Raw genomic sequence first — 22,081 nt, forward strand, 5'->3', positions numbered from 1 at the left:
GAGGGGTCTCAAACTATCATAGGAACCTTTATCGAGACCAAAAACCCCTACATACAAATTTTCACGTCGATCGGTTCGGTAGTTTTCGAGCCTATTTGGATCAAACAGGCAGACAGACCGGACTACATTTTTATATGTATAGATTACAACATCAATATTTTAGAACCTAAAGAGTGAATATACATTTATTGGATTGAAGCGTTCATGTAAATCTATTTTTACAAATAAAAGTTTGAATGAGAAAGGCTGGGTCTGACCGCTAGGTGGATTAATTTAGGTTTTTGAACTGGGATACATTTTCTGAACAAACAAGGCGACGAAAAATTTTTATTTGAAATTCCCAGATTTTTGCTGAATTATAAAATTAATTTCTCTGAACGCAATCTCAATTGGTTTGATAAGAGTTTGAAGATTATTTTTCCGGTGATTAAATTGATTTCTCTCCGCGGGGAGAAGGTTAAAGCACCTCCGTAGAAGCACTAGGCTTAGCACTGCACAGATGTCTCTGATAATTGGGTATGTTTATAAAATCAAATAAAAGTTGATTGTTGTCAAAACCACTACGACAATACATTTTAATGAAAAATAATCTATTTAATATTTATATTATTTTACAAAATGGGTTGATGTAAAACGAATTTAAAGCTATACTGGACTAATTGGGCGAGTTGATAATTTCAATCCAAAACTGCCGATGTAATCTATGCAGGTTGTTTTGTATTATCTGTTCCTTTAGAACCTGATTAGTTTATCTGAAGGCAGGATCTAGAAACATACATATTGTAGTAAGGATATTCTGATAGCCGATTCGAAAAAATAAGCCTACTTACTTATAGTTTGAATCATGGTTCATCGACACTTAGGACTGAGATCTCTCCTCCGAAGTTCTGTTACTGCTGCAAACGCTCGAAGAGAGACTAGTAGTATGATCGTTCTGCTCAGAATCTTTATCTTCTTCCAAGTCAGCCCCAGCAGAGCTATCTGGTATCGACTCCATCTCAGTGACTTCTGATTGGTCGCTGGTACTAGATTGTCTCGAAATATTCGATTCTTCCACATTTTCTTTCATCTCGACATCTTCGCATCCATTGTAATGTCCGTTTGATTGATTTTCGGCTTCTAACAATTTATGCTTCAGAAAGTATTTATAAGCATCGATTACTGCCTTAGGCGGTATATTATGTACAGGATGCGTGGGTAGTAACTCATTATCCGGATGGCCTACTACTACAGCAGGCATAGAAGTTTCACAATGTTGTGCTACTGCCAGACCGCTTAGAGTATAGCATGTATGGTATAAATCTGCTGGCCTAAAAAAGAAAAAGAAAACAGCAACAACTCGATACTTTTCAATACATGAAAGGTAAGAAGAGAATACATACTTTCCAGGTTTGTCGATGAGGCCACCGCTAGGTTTCTGACAACAAATGAACACATACTCTTGCAGCGCAATGCGATGAAACAACGCATTTTGCATTACATCCGGTCGGCCTTCTTTGCGAGCAATCAAACTCTGAATTACCGGAATCAATGCGCCTTGCCAAAATGAATAACATCCATCAACCAACTTGTTGGTTCTTCCCTGGAACCCACCCTCGAATGCCATTTGACGATTGACAGCCCAGCGAAGCAGAGCATTCAGATCACATTTTTCCTCACCACCCAAAATGACGAGGGCTGCAGCAGCACAGAATGAATAACCTCCATGTGCTTCTAGATCTGGTGTTCCACCGAACCCACCTTCATAGGTTTGACATTGTGTTATCCAGTCTGCCGTTCCCTCGAAAAGCGTTGCCTCGTCTTCTACAGACAGTGCCGCTAGTTTGGCCGACGCTATCGCGCAATACGCTCCACGAACGTCCAATTCACCACCGACGTGCATCCGAAATGCGCCGTTTGGTTCCCGTACCGCCGCCAGAAACTTTTTCAATGTCCTTCGGTTGATCGCATTCAGCGCTTTGTCTGTACCTATGATACACAAAGCATTCACAGCTGCGTATGTTGGGGCAAGATGGGGATCCTGCCCAGGCCCACCAGCAAATCCACCGTTTTGGTCACGGCACCTTGAGAATGAAGATACATTACGTTTGATAATTGCGCAGGAACTAATAAATTTACTTTATCAAAAAGTCCACAACACGGTTTAGTAAACTATCGGTAAACTTCACTCCCATCACACTGGCCGCATTCAAAATCCAATAGACCAACCAAGGACGACTGCTATCCAAACACTCGTATCCAGTGGATAACCGTTCCAATGAAATTTCCAGGTAACGAGCGTGCTCGGTTCGTAACAGCCTGGGCAATGTTGGATCCATTGCAGCTAGCTGTTCGTATCTGCTGTAGAACCGTTCAATTGACGCTTCGGTCTTTATCTGCAAAGACAATATTGTAAGCAAACCTCAATCTATTTTTATACTGATAAAAGAGAAACTCTCGACAGAAATTTGACCGACCGTACCTGTTCAGTAGAAGTAGCAGTTGTCCGTCCTTCTTCATCGGTTTGGAATCGCTTGATCTGCGCCAAACTGCGAGACTGTTCCGTATACATTGTTTAGCTTAACTGTGGTAGAAACACTAAAATATTAGGTAATTTTTTAAACCAATGGACACAAATTCTTATAAATATGAAACCTACTTCTATACCAAAAAAAAAAACATAAAATTCCGCAAGTTTTATCCTTATGACAGTTTTGTTGTTAGTGTCAAACGTACACGTTTGTACAAAAATGTCGAATAAACACGAAAAAAAAAAATTCAAATGTGAATATAAGCTGCTCGATAAATGCAACATGTTTACATTGCACCAGAGATGCCAGATGATTTTGAAAAATGTTTGCAACTGCTCGAGACATCGAAAAAATCTGGATGCATTAAAGCCCAGATACACACACCGCGTAATAACGCTCTCTCCATACAAAATAGAAGGCATGATCGCCACACGTCATTACGCCGTGTGTGTATCTGTATATATCAGCTAAAAGAGTTTAATTCGCTGGGCAAAACAAGGCATATGAAGAATGAAAATCGCTCTGAATCGCTACAATGACAGTTGATACATGGGCGAACTGTCGTTGTAGCGATTTCGAGCCGTTTTAATTCGTGATTATAAATTGAAGGACGCCGATAGAAAATTTTTGAAAATCACGTTTTGCTTAGAAAATGTAGCTCTTTCAGATGAATGAACTGGGAACGAATCTGAAAGAGCTGCATTTTCTAAGCAAAACGTGATATTAAAAAATTTTCTATCGTTGTCCTTCAATTTTTAAATCACGAATTCAAACTGCTCGAAATCACTACAATGACAGTTCGCTCATATACCAACCACATACATAAGACCTACGTAACACTCAGGAAGAAATCTTCCAAAAAAGCTGGTACAAAATGAACTACTCGAATGGTACCCCGCTCTGAATAAAATCTCTGTTGAAGTTGTTTCTGCAGGCAGTGTACTTGCATTTGTCTCGTTTCTACTCGAAAAATGCTGCATTGATTTTGTAAATAACTTTTTGACATTTCCTCATGGGATTTTCTTTGGGGCTCGATAAAGCCGAGAAAAAGAAAATTCATTTTGTTCATTATTTGTCGAGTGGTTGGACAGCACGAGGTCCTAAAATTTTACACGGTTTTCTGATTTTCATACATCAGCTGAAATAGTGCAATTTACTGAGAAAAACGTGATTTTTCAAAAATGATTATCGTTTTTCTTCGATTTTCAAATGAAGAATAAAAAACTGCTCGAAAGGTCTTTGATGACAGTTTTTCCATATACATGGGCGAAATGTCATTAAAGACCTTTCGAGCAGTTTTTTAATCTTCATTTAAAAATCGTAGGAAAACGATAAACAATGATATATGAAAACTAGCATAGCTTTGGGACCCAATTAAAACTGCTCGATATCTGCTCGAAATCGCTACAATGATAGTTCGCCCATATACCAACTGTCATTGTAGCGATTTCGGAGCGATTTTTATTCTTCATTTAAAAATCGAAGGACAATGATATAAAATTTTTAAAAATCACGTTTTGCTCCGAAAATTACACTCTTTTAGCTAAATAACCCAATTGGTTAATCTTAATGCGTGCCACAATTCAATAAAAAAATATTGTAAAATTGTTTAAAATGAAGAGATGGACCCCTCAAAAATTTTGTCAGAGTTCTGCAAGCAAGATCTCATGAACATTAGCACCTAGGCAATCTGAGATAGTGTTCGTAGAATTTGGATGTTTAGCTATATCAGTTTTTTATATCATATGAAAGAGCTGCATGTTCTAAGCAAAACGTGATTTTCAAAAAAATGGGGTCCTAAAGTTTTCTGATTTTTATATATCAGCTGGAAGAGTGCAATTTTCTGAGCAAACGTGATTTTTAAAAAATGTATCATTTTCCTTTGATTTTTAAATGAAGGATAAAAATCTGCTCGAAATGCCTTAAATGATAGTTCTCTCATCTACCGAACAAGGGCGAAACGTCATCTAAGACCTTTCGAGCAGTTTTTTATTCCTCATTTAAAAGTCGAAGGAAAACGATAAACGTTTTTCAAAAATCACGTTTTGCTCAGAAAACGCGGCTTTTTCAAATGATATGTAAAACCCGTATAGCTTTAGGACCCAATTCTATCGTTGTCCTTAAATTTTTAAATCACCAAATAAACTGCTCGAAATCCACTCGAAATCGCTACAAAGACGGTTCGCCCACATACATAAGACATACGTAACACTGGCGTTTTTTTCTGGTACACGTTGCCCCATAGTACTCTGTACCTCGTCCTGTCAAACTGCTCGACAAATAATGAACAAAATGAATTTTTTTTCTCGGTTTTATCGAGCCCCAAAGAAAATCCTCTAAGGAACTGTCAAAACAGTTATTTACAACATCAATGCAGCATTTTTCGAGTAGGAACGAGACAAATACAGGGTTGCGCAGGTACACTGCCTTCAAAAACAACTCCAACAGTGATTTTATTCAGAGCGGGGTACTATTCTAGTAGTTTATTTTGTACCAACTTTTTTGGAAAATTTCTTCCTGAGTGTTACGTATGTCTTATGTGTGTGGTTCGCCCATGTACCAACTGTCATTGTAGCAATTTAGAGCGATTTTTTTTATTGAAAAATCACGTTTTGATCAGAAAATTACACACTTTTAGCTAATATGTAAAATTCAGAAATCCGTGAGAGCTAAACAAACCAATTAGGTCCTAAAGTTTTACACGGTTTTATCACATACATAAGACATACGTAACACTCAGGAAGAAATCTTCCAAAAAAGTTGGTACAAAATGAACTACTCGAAAGTACCAACCTCTGTAAAAAAAACCTCTGTTTGAGTAGTTTATGGAGGTTGTGTACCTGCGCAGCTCTGCATTTGTCTCGTTCCCACTCGAAAAATGCAGCATTGATTTTGTAAACAACTTTTTGACAGTTTCGTAAGGGATTTTGTTGAGGGTTCGAGTAGAGCCGCTATGAAGAAAATTCATTCCGTTCATTTTCGTCGAGCAGTTCATACTGGTGTTGGTACCGGGTGATGTGGGTTTTATGATTTTTCTATATCAGCTGAAAGAGTGCAATTTTCTCAGCAAAACGTAATTTTTTAAAAATGTTTATCGTTTTCCTTCGATTTTAAAATGAAGAATAAAAAACTGCTCGAAATGCCTTAAATGACAGTTCTCTCATATATCGTATATGGGCGAAATGTCATTTAAGACCTTTCGAGCAGTTTTTTAAATCTTCATTTAAAAATCGAAGGAAAACGATAAACATTTTTTAAAAATCACGCTTTACTCAGAAAACGCGGCTTTTTCAAATGATATATAAAAACTGGTATAGCTTAAGGACCCAATTGAAGACATGTCTTCCACTCTGGCATTGCTGGTCAGAAAACAATCCAAACTTTTTTTTAAAAGAAATCAAAATTTATTTGATTTGATTGAATTTTTTTCTGCGTGTTGACAGTTTTTGTTACGTGATATGTAAACGGTTCCTACACTAGAAAGCGCAAGCAAGAAGCATAATAAACGTTGTTTCTCGCTCGGTTCGGTGCCATTGTGTGAAGAAGGAAGATTTATCCCTCCGTGAAAAAGTGAAAATTGTGCTATTAGTTTTGTTATTTTATGCCCGTGTCTATTGCCAATCGTGAGTTTATGGTTGAGAGGGCCCATATTGACCATTTGTGGCCGGTGAACTGTACCGGATAAACGTTAAAAGTAGTTCGGAAAAGACGGATCGGTCGTGACCCTATCATCATTACTCCTCAACGCAATGGAGTAGGCGAACGAAGAGGTGCGGTGGCAAGATTCCTTCCGAACAAGAGGAACTAAATGCACAAGCAGCAGTTTTTGTCGATGTGTGCGTGTGCTACTACTGTGGCTGTTTAGAAGTAAAGAAGCTGCTGCCGATTTTTTTCCAGTGTCTTTAGTGTGCGTGTGTCAAGCAACGGTTGGCCGTCCCGCTTATGCGCTTTGATGGGTTTATACTGGAATCTGGAGTGACCTAGAAATACGGAGGAGAAAGCAAGACAGGTAATTTTAGTTACGAAGCTGTGGGTGTCACCAGGGTTGGAAGTTTAACTATTATAATAGTGCTAGAAAATCTTCGCAGAAGTATGTGAAGTTGTACAATCGGTAAGCCTTGTGACGAAAGAAAATTTGAAAAAAGGTAGAAACATATGCAGAACATTTCGTGAAATCTCCGGAAATGACTGAAAAAAAGTTTTAAAAGCATATACGATATATTAATGTGAGTTGAGTATATTAGAGTAGACCTCGCAGTTTCTTGATCAGCAAAAAACTTCCCATTTCCTACATTTTCCATTGCTATACAAAAACTTTGTAAATCTTACTACCTACGTGGTAAACGGTGTAATAAGTGCTAGAACATAATTATTATTGCACAAAATATATATGTATACGATATTTTTCTTTGTAAGGCAATGTGAAAATGTGTACGAATTTAGTTAGTGTTGTATTTTTAAAGAAAAATAAGGTCGGATACGGTCAGATCAGTTCTATGCCTGTCTCAATAAGCTGGAATACTGGATTCAATAAACTTATTAGACAGTATGGATTCTTGGTACTCCTAAAAGCGCTTCTGTTTATTGTAAACCTAACGGAACGGTCATTTTTTATTTCAATGAAAATATAAATAGGTGTTTTGTAAAGCTGAAGTTTTAAATTCCACACATATTTGTTTTCCTTTTCCTAGATCTGGCAACACATAGTGCCGTAGCAGATTTTAGTAAGAGGCCAGCAGCAACTAGACGGCGAGCAGCAAAGCAGTCCTACAAGAGTAGCAGCCAATAACGAGAGCCAGCGTTATAGACCGCACTCATGGGGTGGAAAAGCAGAGAACGAGCAGTGCTATTCAAAAGTTGAAAAATGGCCGCACCGAATTCGACATCGACTCGCCGAACTGTCTCTGCCGAAGGACTGCAACTGCTGGACGGTCGCCTTCTTTGTTCGTTCGAGGCGAAATCGAGTGCGTATTGAGTGAAAAGTGGATAGGAATATTGTGTTGCAATATTAAAACAGCCGCAAAGAGCAAAACCAGCCACCAGTATAAGGCCACTAGAAAGGTCCGTGTTTTCTCGTGTTGAAAGTAATTCTACAAAGCGCAGTAAAGTGAAATGTGTCTGTTTGTTGGTAGATATGCTATGTCACAAGCCAATTTTTGAATACTTGGCAGTAAATTAACTTCCGGAAAAATACCATAGCGATGTCTATCCGGATGGATATTTTGGTTCCGGATGAGCTGGTAGTGGTTTTGGAGCGGACCTGCAACTCTGACCGGGAGTGAAGGAGCCAAATAAGAATCAGTCATCGTTAATGCGAGAGAAGAAAGGAAGCAGCTGGAAAATCGATTTCTACTACCAGTGCATACAACAGGACTTGTGTCTGTCAAACTAGGGGGAAAATAGCGAGAAAAGCGCAGATCTACTTTTGCATAGTTTACAATATCAACATGCCTAGTGCTTCGTTTTCCTCGTCCCGGTCGTACGTAAGACGGTCCCGCAGGAAGGGAAATCGGATTCCGTTGCCATCAAGAACTTCAGGTAAGAACGACAAAAAGAGGAGAATAAAAATTATCAGAAATTCTAGCCTCAGAAAAACCGAGTGTATAAATAATCGAGTTTTTCTTACTTGCGGTTGCCTTCGTGACTGTGGTTGTGTGTCTGGCTGCTGCCAGATAAAGATCTTATGATAAACTGTTGAGTTGAGCAATGGTTTAGTGGTTTGAAATATGACCTACAGTAGATAAAAATCGATGTTTGAGTAAGGAATCATTACACCGACTGTGTTATACTATGAAGATGCAGGTAAAATCCAGCACAACACCATTTTACTCAAAATCAAAATTTGTTCATGTTTTTGGGATTATAGTTTAGCCGTTTATTAGAACATTTATATTAGACTTCGAAATCTATGTAATTTGTTTAGAGCTGTATTTTTAAGGGAGGGCAGATGGTACAACTAATATGATTAATAATATGAGTAATAATTCCAAATTGTAATATTAACTGTAACTTATCCGATGCATAACATTCAAGTGCTTCTTTTGAGAAATAAAAATAAAAAAACATCCCACCCCGGAAGACATAAGGAAAAAAACTCTCTCCATTTGACAATTATTCAAATACTAAGTAAAAGTTTTAACACTATTAAACCCACATTACTTTTTGCCGGTTACCAGAATAAATTCCTTGAAGGAGACTCTACACCACCGTAGCAGACCCAAAATCTTGTTGGATATTGCAAGCCTTGTTTTGCAACCCTGCTTTTTACGGATTTGAACCGAAAAGTTTCTATAGCTGAACATAAAAATTTCAACATAATTTGTTAACCATGTTGGTCATTAAATGGTAAAACAGCGTTATCTCTTTTCACATGTCTAAAAAGAATCATTAACCCAGTATGTATCTTATAAAACATATATATTTGGGTGCATCTCCGGAGTCTCATCAAAAACCGATTGGTTGTTCGCATTCAGTTGTGTGATAACTGCTTCTGATTTCATATCGTTTGTCTTAGAATTGAGGGTCACATTGTTCGTATTGGGGATAATCCATAAATGATGTAGGTAGCCTTATTTAAAGTTTTATCCTGGCAAACTTCTAAACAGCTACTCAACGAACTCAATTTTTTTTTACAAATGTCAGTAACTTATTTCGTGCAATATTCAGCAAATATATCAAGCAAGTATTGAACTTAAGTTTTACGAAGTTCGTGAAAATCCTGTCAAAAACTTGTAAACTAATTCCCTGAGTTGATCACTTCTCGGTATTTATATTGAAGTGTGTACTCTCGTTCGTGTTAACCGGCAATTAATGTTAGCTAGCATTTGGTTAACCGTAAATTGAAAATTAAACTGGAATCGACTCTCCTACAGATTCACAAGCAGTGCTTAAGTTCCTCAGGGAAGCAACATGGAACCTTTCTGTACTCGATCTTTTTCAACGGTATCTGTTTATTTCTATCGTCTCGATGTATGCTGTATATCTCAAAATCATCGTCATCGTCAAATCAGTAGAAAATGGAATTGAAACACAAAAACTGAAACAGTTTGTGCGGAATAACTAGTCAGTAGCTGCGAAATTTTGTGTCATATCCTTCACGAGAAGAAAATCTGCCATTGAGTGTTTTTTCATGAAATTCACGGATGCCCGGTCGCAGAGTTAACCCGTAAAGACCCGGGACGAAACTTGTTTTTTGAAAATGCTCGTGCTCAGCACTGGAACGGCCGATTTGGGAAAACTTGGAATTTTATTCAAAGGGAATAGTTGCTCTGAGTTTTGGTAAAGGTGCCACCCCTCTGGACCCCTCCCCGTTTTTGTCAGACGCAAATATGTCTGTGTTTTTTTCTAATTTTTCAAACAGATTGAGCAAACACTGGGAATTTTCATACGTATCAATTGCTCCATGTATCAAATCATGTCAGGTGGATGAAATATGTTATGAAAGAGTGAGTTTTGGAGTTTCCAAATTATTTCAGCACAAAATCCTTCATCAAATTTTAAGCTCTACATTTTTGCGGTAAGGTCTCCTGAATCCTTTCGCGATGAAAAATTAATTTTAGCATGCAAGCATTTTGAGAAAAACCAGTTTAAATTCACCGAAGTACGTATTTTCATGCAAACCTGCTTTTCTCAGTCTCCAACGGTAGGTTTCAACTTAGCTCTTCAATTTTCATGCTCTATATTTTTAGAGTAACGTCTTCTGAATCCAAAGATGGTGAAAGATTTTTTCTAGCATGCACAGATTTGGAGAAAATCAAGTTTTCATTAGAACTCGTACTTTAGTGAATTCAAACTCGTTTTTCTCTTAATCTGTGCATGCTAGAATAAATCTTCAGGAGACCTTACTTCAAAAATGTAGAGTTTAAAATTTGAAGAACGATTTTCTCTTTAAATTTTTATGAAAATATGTAGTTCTGTGATTTTGTACTGAAATAATTTACAAACTCCAAAATTCACACTTACATACCATATTTCATCTACCTGACATGATTTGATACATGAGGCAATCGATACGTATAAAAATTCCCAGTGTTTGCTCAATCTGCTTAAAAAATTAGAAAAAAAAACACAGACATATTTGCGTCTCACGAAAACGGGGAGGGGTCCAGAGGGGTGGCACGTTTACCAAAACTTAGAGCAACTATTCCCCTTGAATAAATTTCCAAGTTTTCTCAAATCGGCCGTTCCAGTGCTGAGCACGAGCATTTAAAAAAAAAAACAAGTTTCGTCCCGGGTCTTTACGGGTTAACCAGGAGGTTCGTGGGTCAGTACCAAGCGGGTTTCTAGGAGCCCGTGCCACCACGGACCAGATCTTCTCAATCCAACAGATCTTACAGAAATGTCGCGAGTACAACGTGCCCACACATCACATCTTCATTGACTTCACGGCGGCCTATGATACAGTCGATCGAGAACAGCTATGGCAGATCATGCACCACAACAGATTTCCGGATAAACTGACTCGATTGATCAGAGCCACCATGGCGCAAGTGATGTGCTACGTGCGTGTTTCGGGGATACTCTCGAGTCCCTTTGAATCGCGCAGAGGGTTGAGACAAGGAGATGGACTTTCCTGTTTGCTGTTCAACATCGCCCTTGAGGGTGTGATCCGGAGGGCGGGCATCGACACAAGGGGCACGATTTGGACCTAAATGCGTCGAAAACAAAATACATGCGAGCGAGAGGCTCCAAGGAGAACAACATCAGCCTCCCAACTCAAGTCTCTGTAGACGGTGATGAGCTTGACGTGGTCGATGAGTTCGTGTATTTGGGGTGACCGCCGACAATAACACCAGCAAAGAGATTCAGAGACGCATCCAGGCAGAAAATCGTGCCTACTTTTCACTTCGGAAGACACTTCGATCGAATCGAAAGTTGACGCTGTACAAAACCCTGATAAGACCAGTAGTTTTCTACGGGATCGAGACAACAACGCTTCTCGCGGAGGACCTTAACGCTCTTGGAGTTTTCGAATGGAAAGTGCTGCGGACTATCTACGGTGAAGTGCAGACGGACGACGGAGAATGGCGACGGCGCATGAACCATGAACTGCACGCGCTGCTTGGAGAGAATCCCATTGCACACCTGGCGAAAGTCAATAGGTTGCGGTGGGCCGGTCCTGTCGTAAGGATGCCGGACGACAACCCTGTGAAAGCACTTCTCTTCAGCAACCCTACCGGTACCAGAAATAGAGGTGCGCAGCGTGCACGATGGCTCGACCAGATCGAAGGAGACTTGCGGGTGATGAGACGCTTGGAGAACTTGCGAAACACAGCCCAAGAAAAAGCCACATGGCGACAAATTCTTGATACAGCACGAGCCACCACGGCTCTCGTCTGATTGGTCATGGTTGGTCACAATCAACTCAACGGATAAGTTAAAGCAAAATAGATCAATAAAAAATAAAAAAGGTAAAACATCGTCCAGACATAAGCAAAGTAGGGGTGATTGAACTAAAATAACAAAACTTATAAAACAAGAATTGTTCAAACGAAAAAATCTTAAAAATAAATAAAAAACTTCAGAACAAAGCACTTTCACGGGCTTTTTTATGAAGTAAGATGTAATGAGATAAAATTTTAATTATTTCCATTAGTTGTTAGTATTAAAACACTTAAAATATTTCTGCCTGACATTGTAACCCAGAACGCAGAAGTTAGCATGTAACATAGTTTGCATAGTTATTAAAAGACATTCGAGTAATCTGGACGATGGTAAACACGTTTAGCTTGGCTGGTCACTGGTCTAAACACTACTATCTCGGAGTTAAACTACACTGGCATATTCGCATTATTGCTAACGGATGTTACCTCTCAAAAAAAAAACGACAATCTTCTGTCGTTTCTCTCGCAAAGCTCCGACACTCACTTAGGGACCTTCCATATGTTACGGACGCAGTGAGAAGAAGGTGGTGGGTGGTATACTACCATTTTATGATAAAAAAAAATTAAAGTAAACTATGTTCAAGCAGTGAAAATGACCAGATGTTACGAGTCGTAATATGTGAATGGCCCTTGCAGAATGACACCGCAGAAGCCGCAGCAGCAACAATCACTAGCTCATTCATTATGACCGTCAATCCTATAGTGGAAATGAGAAAATCCAATGTCTTTGGGAGTAGACGCCGAGAGAATTGTGTTTTTTGTTTTCTTTCTGTTCTCTGTGTGGCTGCTTCGTTCGATGTTCGTTTTCATCTTCCTCGTTGCGTTTTGTTCTCATCATCTCATGTATATTTAATCCCTTTCATTCCGCGATGCGCGCCTTGTGCGGTTGAGTCTTGAACTTGTTTTGTATATCTTGAACTTTTGTGTATTTTTCACCGTCAAGCAGAGAGTGTGTAATGGTTGAGTTCAGACAGTGTGTCATACGATTGTGGAAGTTTTACAGGATCCTTTTCATATATTCGCTCTATCATGATAATGGTGAGTGAGTTACAGTTCATGCAAAGTGTTAAGTGACGAGCCGTGTGTTGAAAGGACCGTGTTATTTCTAAAAATGTCAGCAAATATTCAAATTGTGATACTGTAAAATTAAATTATCAAACCAATCATGCAATATAACATTGTATGCTTTCTTCATATCGATGTTAGTTGGTTAATGGGCACTCCATCACACGGTATGGTTTGAGTGAGTGTTTCTTGCATATTGTAGCAGTTTTCTCCATGTAACATTCTCTGGTAAAGTGAGTGTCAGTGTTTTATAAACAAGACCAACACAAGATCGAAGGGGCAGATTATTAGCATTTTTGATGAAAGGTTCGATGGTTAAATCGCACGGAAAAAAGTTTCTCCGAGTGCTTCTATCAAGCAAGACGATGAAAATATCGAATCACATCAGGATATGAATGATGTATATAATTAGTGCTTTCTCAAATAGATGATACTTACGACCTTCGTATACATTATGTTCCGCGAGGAAAAGAAGCATTAGAGGTGCATGAGGCAAATTTTGACTCCGCTACCTGACTCTTGAAGGATATGTAATTGTAACAAAACTTTTCATTCCGCGCAAGGTGAACAGCATCTTGCAGACCGAAGGTAAATAAAATGTATGGTGTACAAAAAAGTGCGTTTACGTGCGTTATTTTAGTGCAGTGGTGAATTGCACTGGTAAACACAGGTTTTGCCTTAGAAATTAAACTGTGAAAATTGAAAGATTATAATAGCTGTGGCCATGGGCTCCAAAATTCTAAGGAATGGTTACAATCTATAATCTTTCATTTTTTCCAGTTCGAGCTTTAGGGCAACTTGTTTTTTGCTTTTTTCGACCAGTGTTATTACATTGAAAGGCTTCCGTGATGTATGTCTGTAAAAACAAGATATGACGTACTTTAGTTTATCTCTGAGGCAATGGGCAGTTCTGAAAAATCGATTCAGACTAGTTTTCATTAGGACATGGTTTGGGGAACGGCTTAAGCAGTGGCGCCTATTGTAATCAGTCGAAGAAAGCAGGCCTTAAACTCCTAAATTTTGATCAATATCGACAATTTCAATGATGGAAACGGAAACTTTGATTGTCTAGCTGTCTAACGAATATAAGACAGCTAGACAACTAGCTGAATGTACCCGGGTTTGCTCGTGTAAAAAAGTTCTGCTTTATCTATAATTTTCTATATTTCCATATATTTTTTCCAACCCATCATTTCAAATAATATTTCTATTTTAGTTATAAACTTGCTTATATACCACCTTTTTCGTTGATTAACAATTGATGCGGAGGTATTCCAGCTGGGTCGAATGAGTTCAAAAATTGCGTTGGAAAATGCATTGCCTTATCAGCATTTTCGACGGTATCGATTAACTTACAATAAACTCAAATTACACTGAAATTACATAATCAATAGCCTAAGCTGACCTCTGATAGTTAAAATTATTGCTTGCTATGTCTTCTCGTTTTACTTTTTTGTGTAAACAATATCAATATCATCCTTATAGTTGAACATCAATATTCATGAATTAATTAACAATTTGAAGATACGGGGACTATCTCCAAATTTTCCTCAAGTTTTGAATAATTTCCAATGCAGAAAAACAACCCTCACTATACTAAACGTTCGGACACCAATTTACGGTTTTGGGGAGTCAGCTCTGACTTATGAACCTAATATCAGGGAGTATTTGAATATTTTTCTTCTTGAATTTGAAAATAGCGTTGTACACCCGTGGTCATTTTCTGAACATAATCCTCTTTCTACAAATATTGACATTATTTAACCATTTTACTCAGTTTTACACAGCTTGACAGAAAGCAAAAATCGCGGAATTGATTTCAAAACGTTTCAATATTACGTCCAAGCCTTCTTCTGTATTCTAGTAACCTTTCCAGAAAATGTAATTCGCCATGTACGATTGAAAAATTTGCACCGGACATAAATATTTGGATTCTGGACGTCATCTTGCCATCGAAAATATACATATTGCAGAGCATATATTCATGTTTCATAAAATTCTAAAACCGGAAGTCGCCATATTGAATTTTAAAAATGTCGTTGGACTTTTATTTTTTTGTTTCTAAAGGTCATCCTGGTTCCGGAAATACCAATGTTTGGAGGTTTGTAAACGTTTTTTACAGTTGTATACAGCTTCCCAGAAACCAAAAGTCACCATCTTTGTTTTAGAAAAACATCGGACATCATATTCCGGTCCCTAGACATCAACTTCTGTCCATGACCGACCGAGGGCATGAAAGTTATCGTACCTTTTCAAAAAGTTCCCATAGGGCACTAAAAGACCTGATTTTCTTATCAATTAAGACCCCCTCCCTCTTTGATAGCTGCCCCTTTCTCTTTTCGACATCATGTTCCGGTCCCTGGAAATCAATTTCCGGTCTCCAGACATGACCAAAGGCCTGAAAACTACCGCATTCATTCAGAAAGTTCCCATAATGCATGAAAAAAATTCATTTTCTGACCAATTAAGACCCCCTCCTCCTTTGGGGGTTGCTACTTCCTCTTCCCAATATTTCTATGGCCACTTCCTCTGTATAAAGAACACGTATGCCAAGTTTGGTTAAAATCGGTACAGTCATTCAAGAGTTATGCTGTAACATACATACATACATACATACATACAAACAAACCTTTTTTTATGAATAAATAGCTGGATTTCAGGAGCTCTTTTCTTATTTGATCGATGCTATTAACCAAATTTTATTCGGTAATAGTTGAGCTTCAGCAACTTTTCCAAACATATTTTTTGTCCAAAACGCTAGATTGGACTCTCCGTTATCAAATTATGCAAGAAATATGTCAAGGAATCGTTCCAAAAACAGATCAAAGCAGGTTGGATGTTTTGAAACACCTGTCTAGAAACATTTGCACGAAAACCGATTTTCGGCTGCAAACAGACGTCACTACGTTTAAAAAAAGGCCAATATTTGGAAATATATGATCGATTTTCGTATGACGACGTCATTCCGATTCCGAAAATACCCATATTGTCAAGTATATAATTCAGTTATTGATTCTCGCAGGTTTCCAGAAACCAGAAGTCGGCAACCCAAGTTTCAAAGTATCGTCAGACGCCGAGAACCGGTTCTTAGGAGTCATTTTTGCTCCGAAATTACCAACATTGGGGGGTTTGTGAGCGTTTTCAACAGTTTTGAACGGCTTCCCAGAAACCGGAAGTTGCCATCTTGGATTGAATATGGCATCAAACATCATGTTCCGGTCTCTGGACATCAACTTCCGGCTTCCGAATATGACCAAGAGCCCGAAAATCATCAAATTTCAATAAAAGGTTTCCTCTATGTATGAAAATTCATTACTTTTGACCCCCTCTTCTTTAAGGGTGACCCCTCCCCCTATCCAATTTTTCTATGACCACTTCCTTTGTACAAAGAACACGTATGCCAAGTTTGGTTGAAATCGGTTCAGGCCTTCGAGAGTTATGCTGGAACATACATACATACATACATACAAAACTTCTCTTTTATATAAATAAATAATAAATAAAATATAAATAAATATATATAATATATATATATATATATAGATATAGATAGACAGATATAGATATAGATAAAGATATAGATATAGATATAGATATAGATATAGATATAGATATAGATATAGATATAGATATAGATATAGAATATAGATAGATAGATAGATATAGATATAGATATAGATACCGTTAATCACAAAGAAATCTGTGAACAATCACCAATTGGAATAAATCGACCTATTTTGCAGCCATTCGGGTGCTGGAACAAAACGCCTGCAAAACATATGTAAACTACTTAAGATAGGTTCGGGGTGATTGGAATAGTGTCCCTCGATTGGTAACTTTAATTGATTATTGTTAAAGATGGCTAACTTTGTTTTACAATCTGTAAACAAGTTCTGACAGAGAAAACGATAGAGAACAGATTGATATACTTCTATTGGAATTTCACCCAACACATTTCGAGTATCTCGTCTCAATACACAGGCGGTTCCTAAAGCTGCTACCAAGGACTGAACTGTTTTTGTCCATATCTGCTTATTCATATTATTCGGCAGGTGTAAATAACAAAAAAAAAAATACGACTGCGTATCTAATGCAGGGGCGACTCGTGGCGTTGGAACCTGCCTGTTCAACTACAAATTCTGAAGATCGCAGTTTGAGGAAGTTATCACAATCATGTTCGCGTAATCACGCAAGTCATTCTATTTGTTACTATTTGAAAGTGAAACTAAAAACCAATAAAATATAAATAAAAATTTGCGTTCAAAATATATTTTTTGCCTGGCGTCCCCGTGTGCAATGCACAGGTTGCACCTATGGACGAGTCGCCCTTGATCTGATGAAACCTTGCTAATTTACAGACTATCGCACGTTACATAACTGATTCTACCAGAATCTACCTGAATTTTAATTGGTATGAAACTTTTTTTTATTTATTTGTTTGAATAATAGTACAGACTTTCACAAATATAAGTAGCTTTTAGAAAACGTCTGAATTTAAAAAAAGGCTTTACAAAAACTAAATAACTATATTTTTATGAGCTTTTTCTTTAAGCCTAGGGAATATTTTCACAAGATGTGATCTACTATATCTAGCAAGTCGAAAGCAGAGTTGTTTTGGATTCTATTATTTTATTTATCACAAAGAGAATCAATCGCACATGAACTCAGATGATACCAATCATACGCCATAATTTATGAGTTCGTCTGGGGTTCGGTGTTCGGGAGTACCAAAGCAATCTCCAGTTGAGCTTTGGAAGATTCTCAAAAAATCTTCAGGCCATGGAGCTTCAAAATAGACAGATTTTTTTTTTTAAAAAGACACAAAATTATAAGATCGTGAAACCTTAACAGAAAAAGGTAAAAAATATACTCAAATTTTGTTAAAAGTTTATCGATAAGAATGTTTCCAAGGCAAAAATCGTCAGAAATCAGCGTTTGAACGTCAAAAAATGGATAGTAATAAGGCAAATGTAAAAATTGATTCCTAACTAAACATAATATTAACAAAAACGGCCATCATTACATATCCAAGAAAGGTGAAAAATTATCTCTATTCGGGGTCAAATGTGCTTGAATTCTTTTAAAAACTCCAAATAATAATCACTCAGATTTTTTTCTCTATTCAACTAGAAAAAAAACAGGGGAAGTAAATATTATCATATGAACGTTGTTGAACTCATTTACTCATTTTTTTAACCGGGAAAAACTGGAATTTTAAACTGGAAATCCGCTGGCTACCCTGCCTCACATCATTTTTAGTTTTTCGTTCTACTTTTTCAATATGGAATTTTCCTGCTATTTGATGCTTGCGTTTCAGGATTAGAACTTATATCCTATTATTCGATATATAGGCATTAGAAGCTAAATCCGGTGAACCTCTGCGCTAGAAATTAAAAGTCTTTTAAGCAAATTTAGCAATTTTTTTATTTACACAATTCTATAATTTAGGTAGTGTATCGAAAATTGAAACGAAATCATTGAAAAAAGATATGAAACAAAGATTTATTATAGTTTATCAAGTTCTCATAACAGTGCATTAAATAAATCAAGCAAAACGTTGATTTTTTTGTAGAATTCTCGTACCTTAGGGAACATACTTAAATGATGTAGCATTTTTTTCATAATTTTTCAACCCTTTTCTCCCCCTCGTAGCACACAAAAAAGACAAAAAAATTACCTGAAAAAATCACCGTGTTTAATTCAATCTATTTATCACTTATCACTTATACACTTGTGACAACATTCAATATGATGTTAACTTCACTCTGGATTGATGTATTCTGCCTCGAAAGGTTTGTGTTTTGGTACGAGGAGGAAAAATGTTCATACAACATCGTATGATCCATGTTTGTAGAAAACACAGAAAAAATATTCAGGAATTCTCAAAAAAATCACTAATCGCTGCATTTACCAGTTTTGAGAAGAAACGAGTATCTTGTAATTTACACTATTGAAAGCAAAAAGAAACAACAATTTTTGTTTATAAAACAGATTGTGTGTTTGGAAATCCATGGTTATAAAGCAGAGATTTCAGAATGCCAAAGATGAAAACTTTTCGACAGCTCTCGCTGCAAAACTTTGTGCAATGTTTCAATGTAATTTTAGTATACATTTTTTCCTGCAAAAGAAAATTGGTCTTTCAAAATAAACGCTACGTCGATTTCAATCCAATAACCCCCCCCCCCCCCCCCCCCCTTTGGCACTACTTGTCACAAAACGATGATATCTCCCCTACCCTCATGAATCATACGTCATTTAAGTATAGCCCCTCATATTGGACGCCTTTCATCGAATTCCTGGACGCTGCTGACCAAGGATGGAAAAAGTCGTATCGCATAACAATCATTTGGGTATCATTTCTGAACGTGCTATGCATAAGCTTTCAATCCCAATAAACCAATTCTTTTTCAACTCTGTCATGTCCTGGGATACTTGAATTTCCTCTTTACAACTACCCGGTAACGTACAATCGACCGCAGTTGGGGACAGTTTGGTGGTTTAATATCTTTTTCAACGAACATAACATTTTCACCGGGAAGCTAGTGCAGAGTAGATTTGGCGTGATAAACCGACGCCATTTCTGTGAACCACACGTGCAAAAGAACCTTATCCAATTTTTCCATCGCAGCCGTTGCCTCCGATATTCTCTTCAACCATTTCAGTGTGGAACGTAAACCCCGGCAGTGTTCTTGAGTCGATTGCGTTGAATGGTACTTCCTCTTCGGCAGGGGCGACTCGTCCATAGGTGCAACCTGTGCATTGCACCCGGAGATGCCAGACAAAAAATAAGTTTGAAAATCAAATTTATATTTAAACTTTATTTTTTTCTAGTTTTTTTTTTTTTTTTAATAGTAGTAGTAGTTTTTCTGCGGGCATGACTGTAATTACTTCTTCAAACTGTGATTCTCAGAATTTGGTGTTGAAAAGGAAGGTTCAAAAGCCACGAGTCGTCCCTGCTCTTCGGTGCAAACAGATGTGCAAAACATTCTCTTTAAGTAATTTACAACTCTATCCATGACATTTCGAAAACGATACATTCATTAGACATTTTTTTAAGGTAGGTGTGATTAACCAATTTTTTTTTGTTTTTTTTTTGTGTTTTTCTGACCATAAAAAGAGGGCTATGCAATAAAACAGTGAAAACGTGAACTTTTTTCTGATTGCGATTGGACGTTTCATAGCTCATTTCAAGATGGCTTGACAAAGTATTTTTTTTTAATTCTTTTAGCACCAATATTTAGTGGTTAATTTGTGGTTTCGAAATCCAATTTGTGGTAATTTGTGGTTGAGTAATTTCTGAGAAATTTTCAGAAAACTGAGTCAAGCCATCTCTGAAAATGATTTCGCTTCAAATGAATCGGACAACGATGATATATACATCAATCGAAAGCTCTTAATTTGTGGTTCACGAAAATGTAGTTTTTGTAGGCATACTTCATAATAAAATAATTAAAAAACTATTATTTAAATTTTTGAACATTGTTTACCTCTTGTTGTCAACACCGACCGTACGCGGCGCTGGTAGACCATCAAGATGATTTTTTCTCAGAAAGCTTCCGTGTAGCGATGAGTATGGTCAAACTAGAGATACTCAGAGGGGGAGATATGCGGTGAGCCAAACGAACCGTCAAATTTGGAGCCAAACGAACAAGAAAGGTAACACCACATTGAGAGGTATTGCAATCAGGTACGAAAAAAAACGTGTTTATTTCTATACGATTTTTTGTTCTATTGCCAATGAGTGATTTTTACCCGGAGTTCAACAAACCTTGTGTATAGGTAACAAAATAAGTGAAGGTGTATAAAATTAACATAAGCATAAAATATATCACCTTAACAGTTTTTGCGAAGCACTTCACTATTCTTAAGGACTTTCACCGTCACCACCGATTATACAAGTCGAATGTTAGTCAACATTGCGCTTTGAGAAGAGATCTGGCACCTCTGACATATGAAACCCGGTTGCCGAATTGGCGATTTTTTTCACCGCGAATCTCTTCCTCTGAGTATTTCTAGGTGAAACAGTATGTAAACAGCAGGGATACTATATGTGCAGATTTGCTGCGAAATGCAAATGTTGATCAATTAGCAGATATTTGTAGTTGACAAGCCTCCGTGTGTTCTACGTAAATTTCCTCAAAATAAGTGAAGTTTTACGTAGGCATGCGAGCGTAATTTTCTCGATCTTCGGTCGAATCATTTCCCGAAAATGTAGTTTTGCCGTTGACCGATTGTTTGAAAAAAAAAACCTAAATTAATACACCAAGGGGTGTGATCTGGTCTTTCTCATACAAAATCTATTATATGTTAAAATCTTTTAGCACATACGTTTTAACTCTTGGAATAAATTACAGCCTGATAATAATAAAGAACATTTTTTTGTTTCGATAAATACAATAATATTTTGGTAACCAATTACGCAACTGTATTCGACTGTTGGGTATTTTAGAAACCGGAATGATGCCTGAAGATCGGGAATGGGCCTTAGAACTGTAGGGAACGGTTGAAACGCATGGTAAATGCCCAAAGGTGTGAGTCCTGACTAGAAATAAAATTCGATATTTTCTCGTCTCAGGAATATGCTACTACAACTACCCTCTGAATAATAAAACAAAGAAGCTTTCAACGACAGCGACAACTGTATGTCTTATACAGTAAGGTCGCTTTTTACGCGGTTTTTTTTACGCGGATTGCTTTCCTCCATTACTCAAAAACGGTACAAGATATCGACCTCATTTCAATCACGTTTTCCGTTTTAGGCAACGAGTGATCATATATCAGTTTTTAAAAAAAATCACAATTTTTGGTGTAAATACTCAAAATTTAAAACATTGAATTTTGGTCTCTAGATTGGCCGCTATCATACTCAAACGAGGTTTTAACGTTTTAGGACGGTTTTCTTTGTTCTATTTGCAACTCAAAAAAGTCGTTTTTTACGCGGACCCATACAAATTTGGAACGCATCCCCCGCGTAAAAACGACCTTAGTGTATATGAACGACTGTCGATATGTTCTAGATAACCCACTAGCACTAACATCGGCAGGTGCCAGTACTATGCTCATCCAACGCCGTGTACGGTCGGTGTAGACAACAAGAGGTAAACAATGTTAAAAAATTTAAAT

General features: G+C 37.4%; 2 protein-coding genes across 3 annotated transcripts in view; one reads left to right on the forward strand and one right to left on the reverse strand.

Moving 5' to 3' along the window:
* Nucleotides 1–549: 549 nt before the first annotated feature.
* On the reverse strand, nt 550–2,722 carry LOC129718827 (protein farnesyltransferase subunit beta). Of its 2 annotated transcripts, none has more exons than XM_055669932.1 (6): nt 2,639–2,722; nt 2,462–2,577; nt 2,119–2,375; nt 1,383–2,063; nt 831–1,310; nt 550–765 (listed from the first exon to the last, which is right to left on the reverse strand). In XM_055669932.1, exons 2-5 carry the CDS (start codon nt 2,549–2,551, stop codon nt 860–862), a joined length of 1,479 nt encoding a protein of 492 aa, XP_055525907.1. In that variant the 5' UTR covers nt 2,552–2,577; nt 2,639–2,722; the 3' UTR covers nt 550–765; nt 831–859. The 2 variants fall into 2 exon arrangements, with proteins under 2 accessions (XP_055525907.1, XP_055525908.1); XM_055669933.1 differs by having other exon boundaries at nt 2,462–2,563; nt 2,639–2,683.
* Nucleotides 2,723–6,032: 3,310 nt separating this feature from the next.
* The window catches only part of LOC129718828 (F-box only protein 11), a 35,695-nt gene continuing 19,646 nt past the window's right edge, over nt 6,033–22,081 (forward strand). The window contains exons 1-2 of the mRNA XM_055669934.1: nt 6,033–6,519; nt 7,202–8,048. Of these exons, the coding sequence (XP_055525909.1) occupies nt 7,958–8,048 (91 nt within the window). The 5' untranslated portion in view covers nt 6,033–6,519; nt 7,202–7,957. The remainder of the gene's footprint in view (nt 6,520–7,201; nt 8,049–22,081) is intronic.

This window comes from Wyeomyia smithii, chromosome 1, assembly GCF_029784165.1.
Source record: "Wyeomyia smithii strain HCP4-BCI-WySm-NY-G18 chromosome 1, ASM2978416v1, whole genome shotgun sequence".
Classification (NCBI taxonomy): Eukaryota; Metazoa; Arthropoda; class Insecta; order Diptera; family Culicidae; genus Wyeomyia; species Wyeomyia smithii.

What these genes read in the sequence shown, in the direction of transcription:
- LOC129718827 (XM_055669932.1), bottom strand. Translation starts at nt 2,551, where the DNA reads ATGTATACGGAACAGTCTCGCAGTTTGGCGCAGATCAAGCGATTCCAA. An exon ending in GTTGTGGACTTTTTGATAAA is followed by an intron (nt 2,064 to 2,118) that starts GTAAATTTATTA and finishes TTCATTCTCAAG; the next exon opens with GTGCCGTGACCAAAACGGTG. An exon ending in CTCATCGACAAACCTGGAAA is followed by an intron (nt 1,311 to 1,382) that starts GTATGTATTCTC and finishes TTTCTTTTTTAG; the next exon opens with GCCAGCAGATTTATACCATA.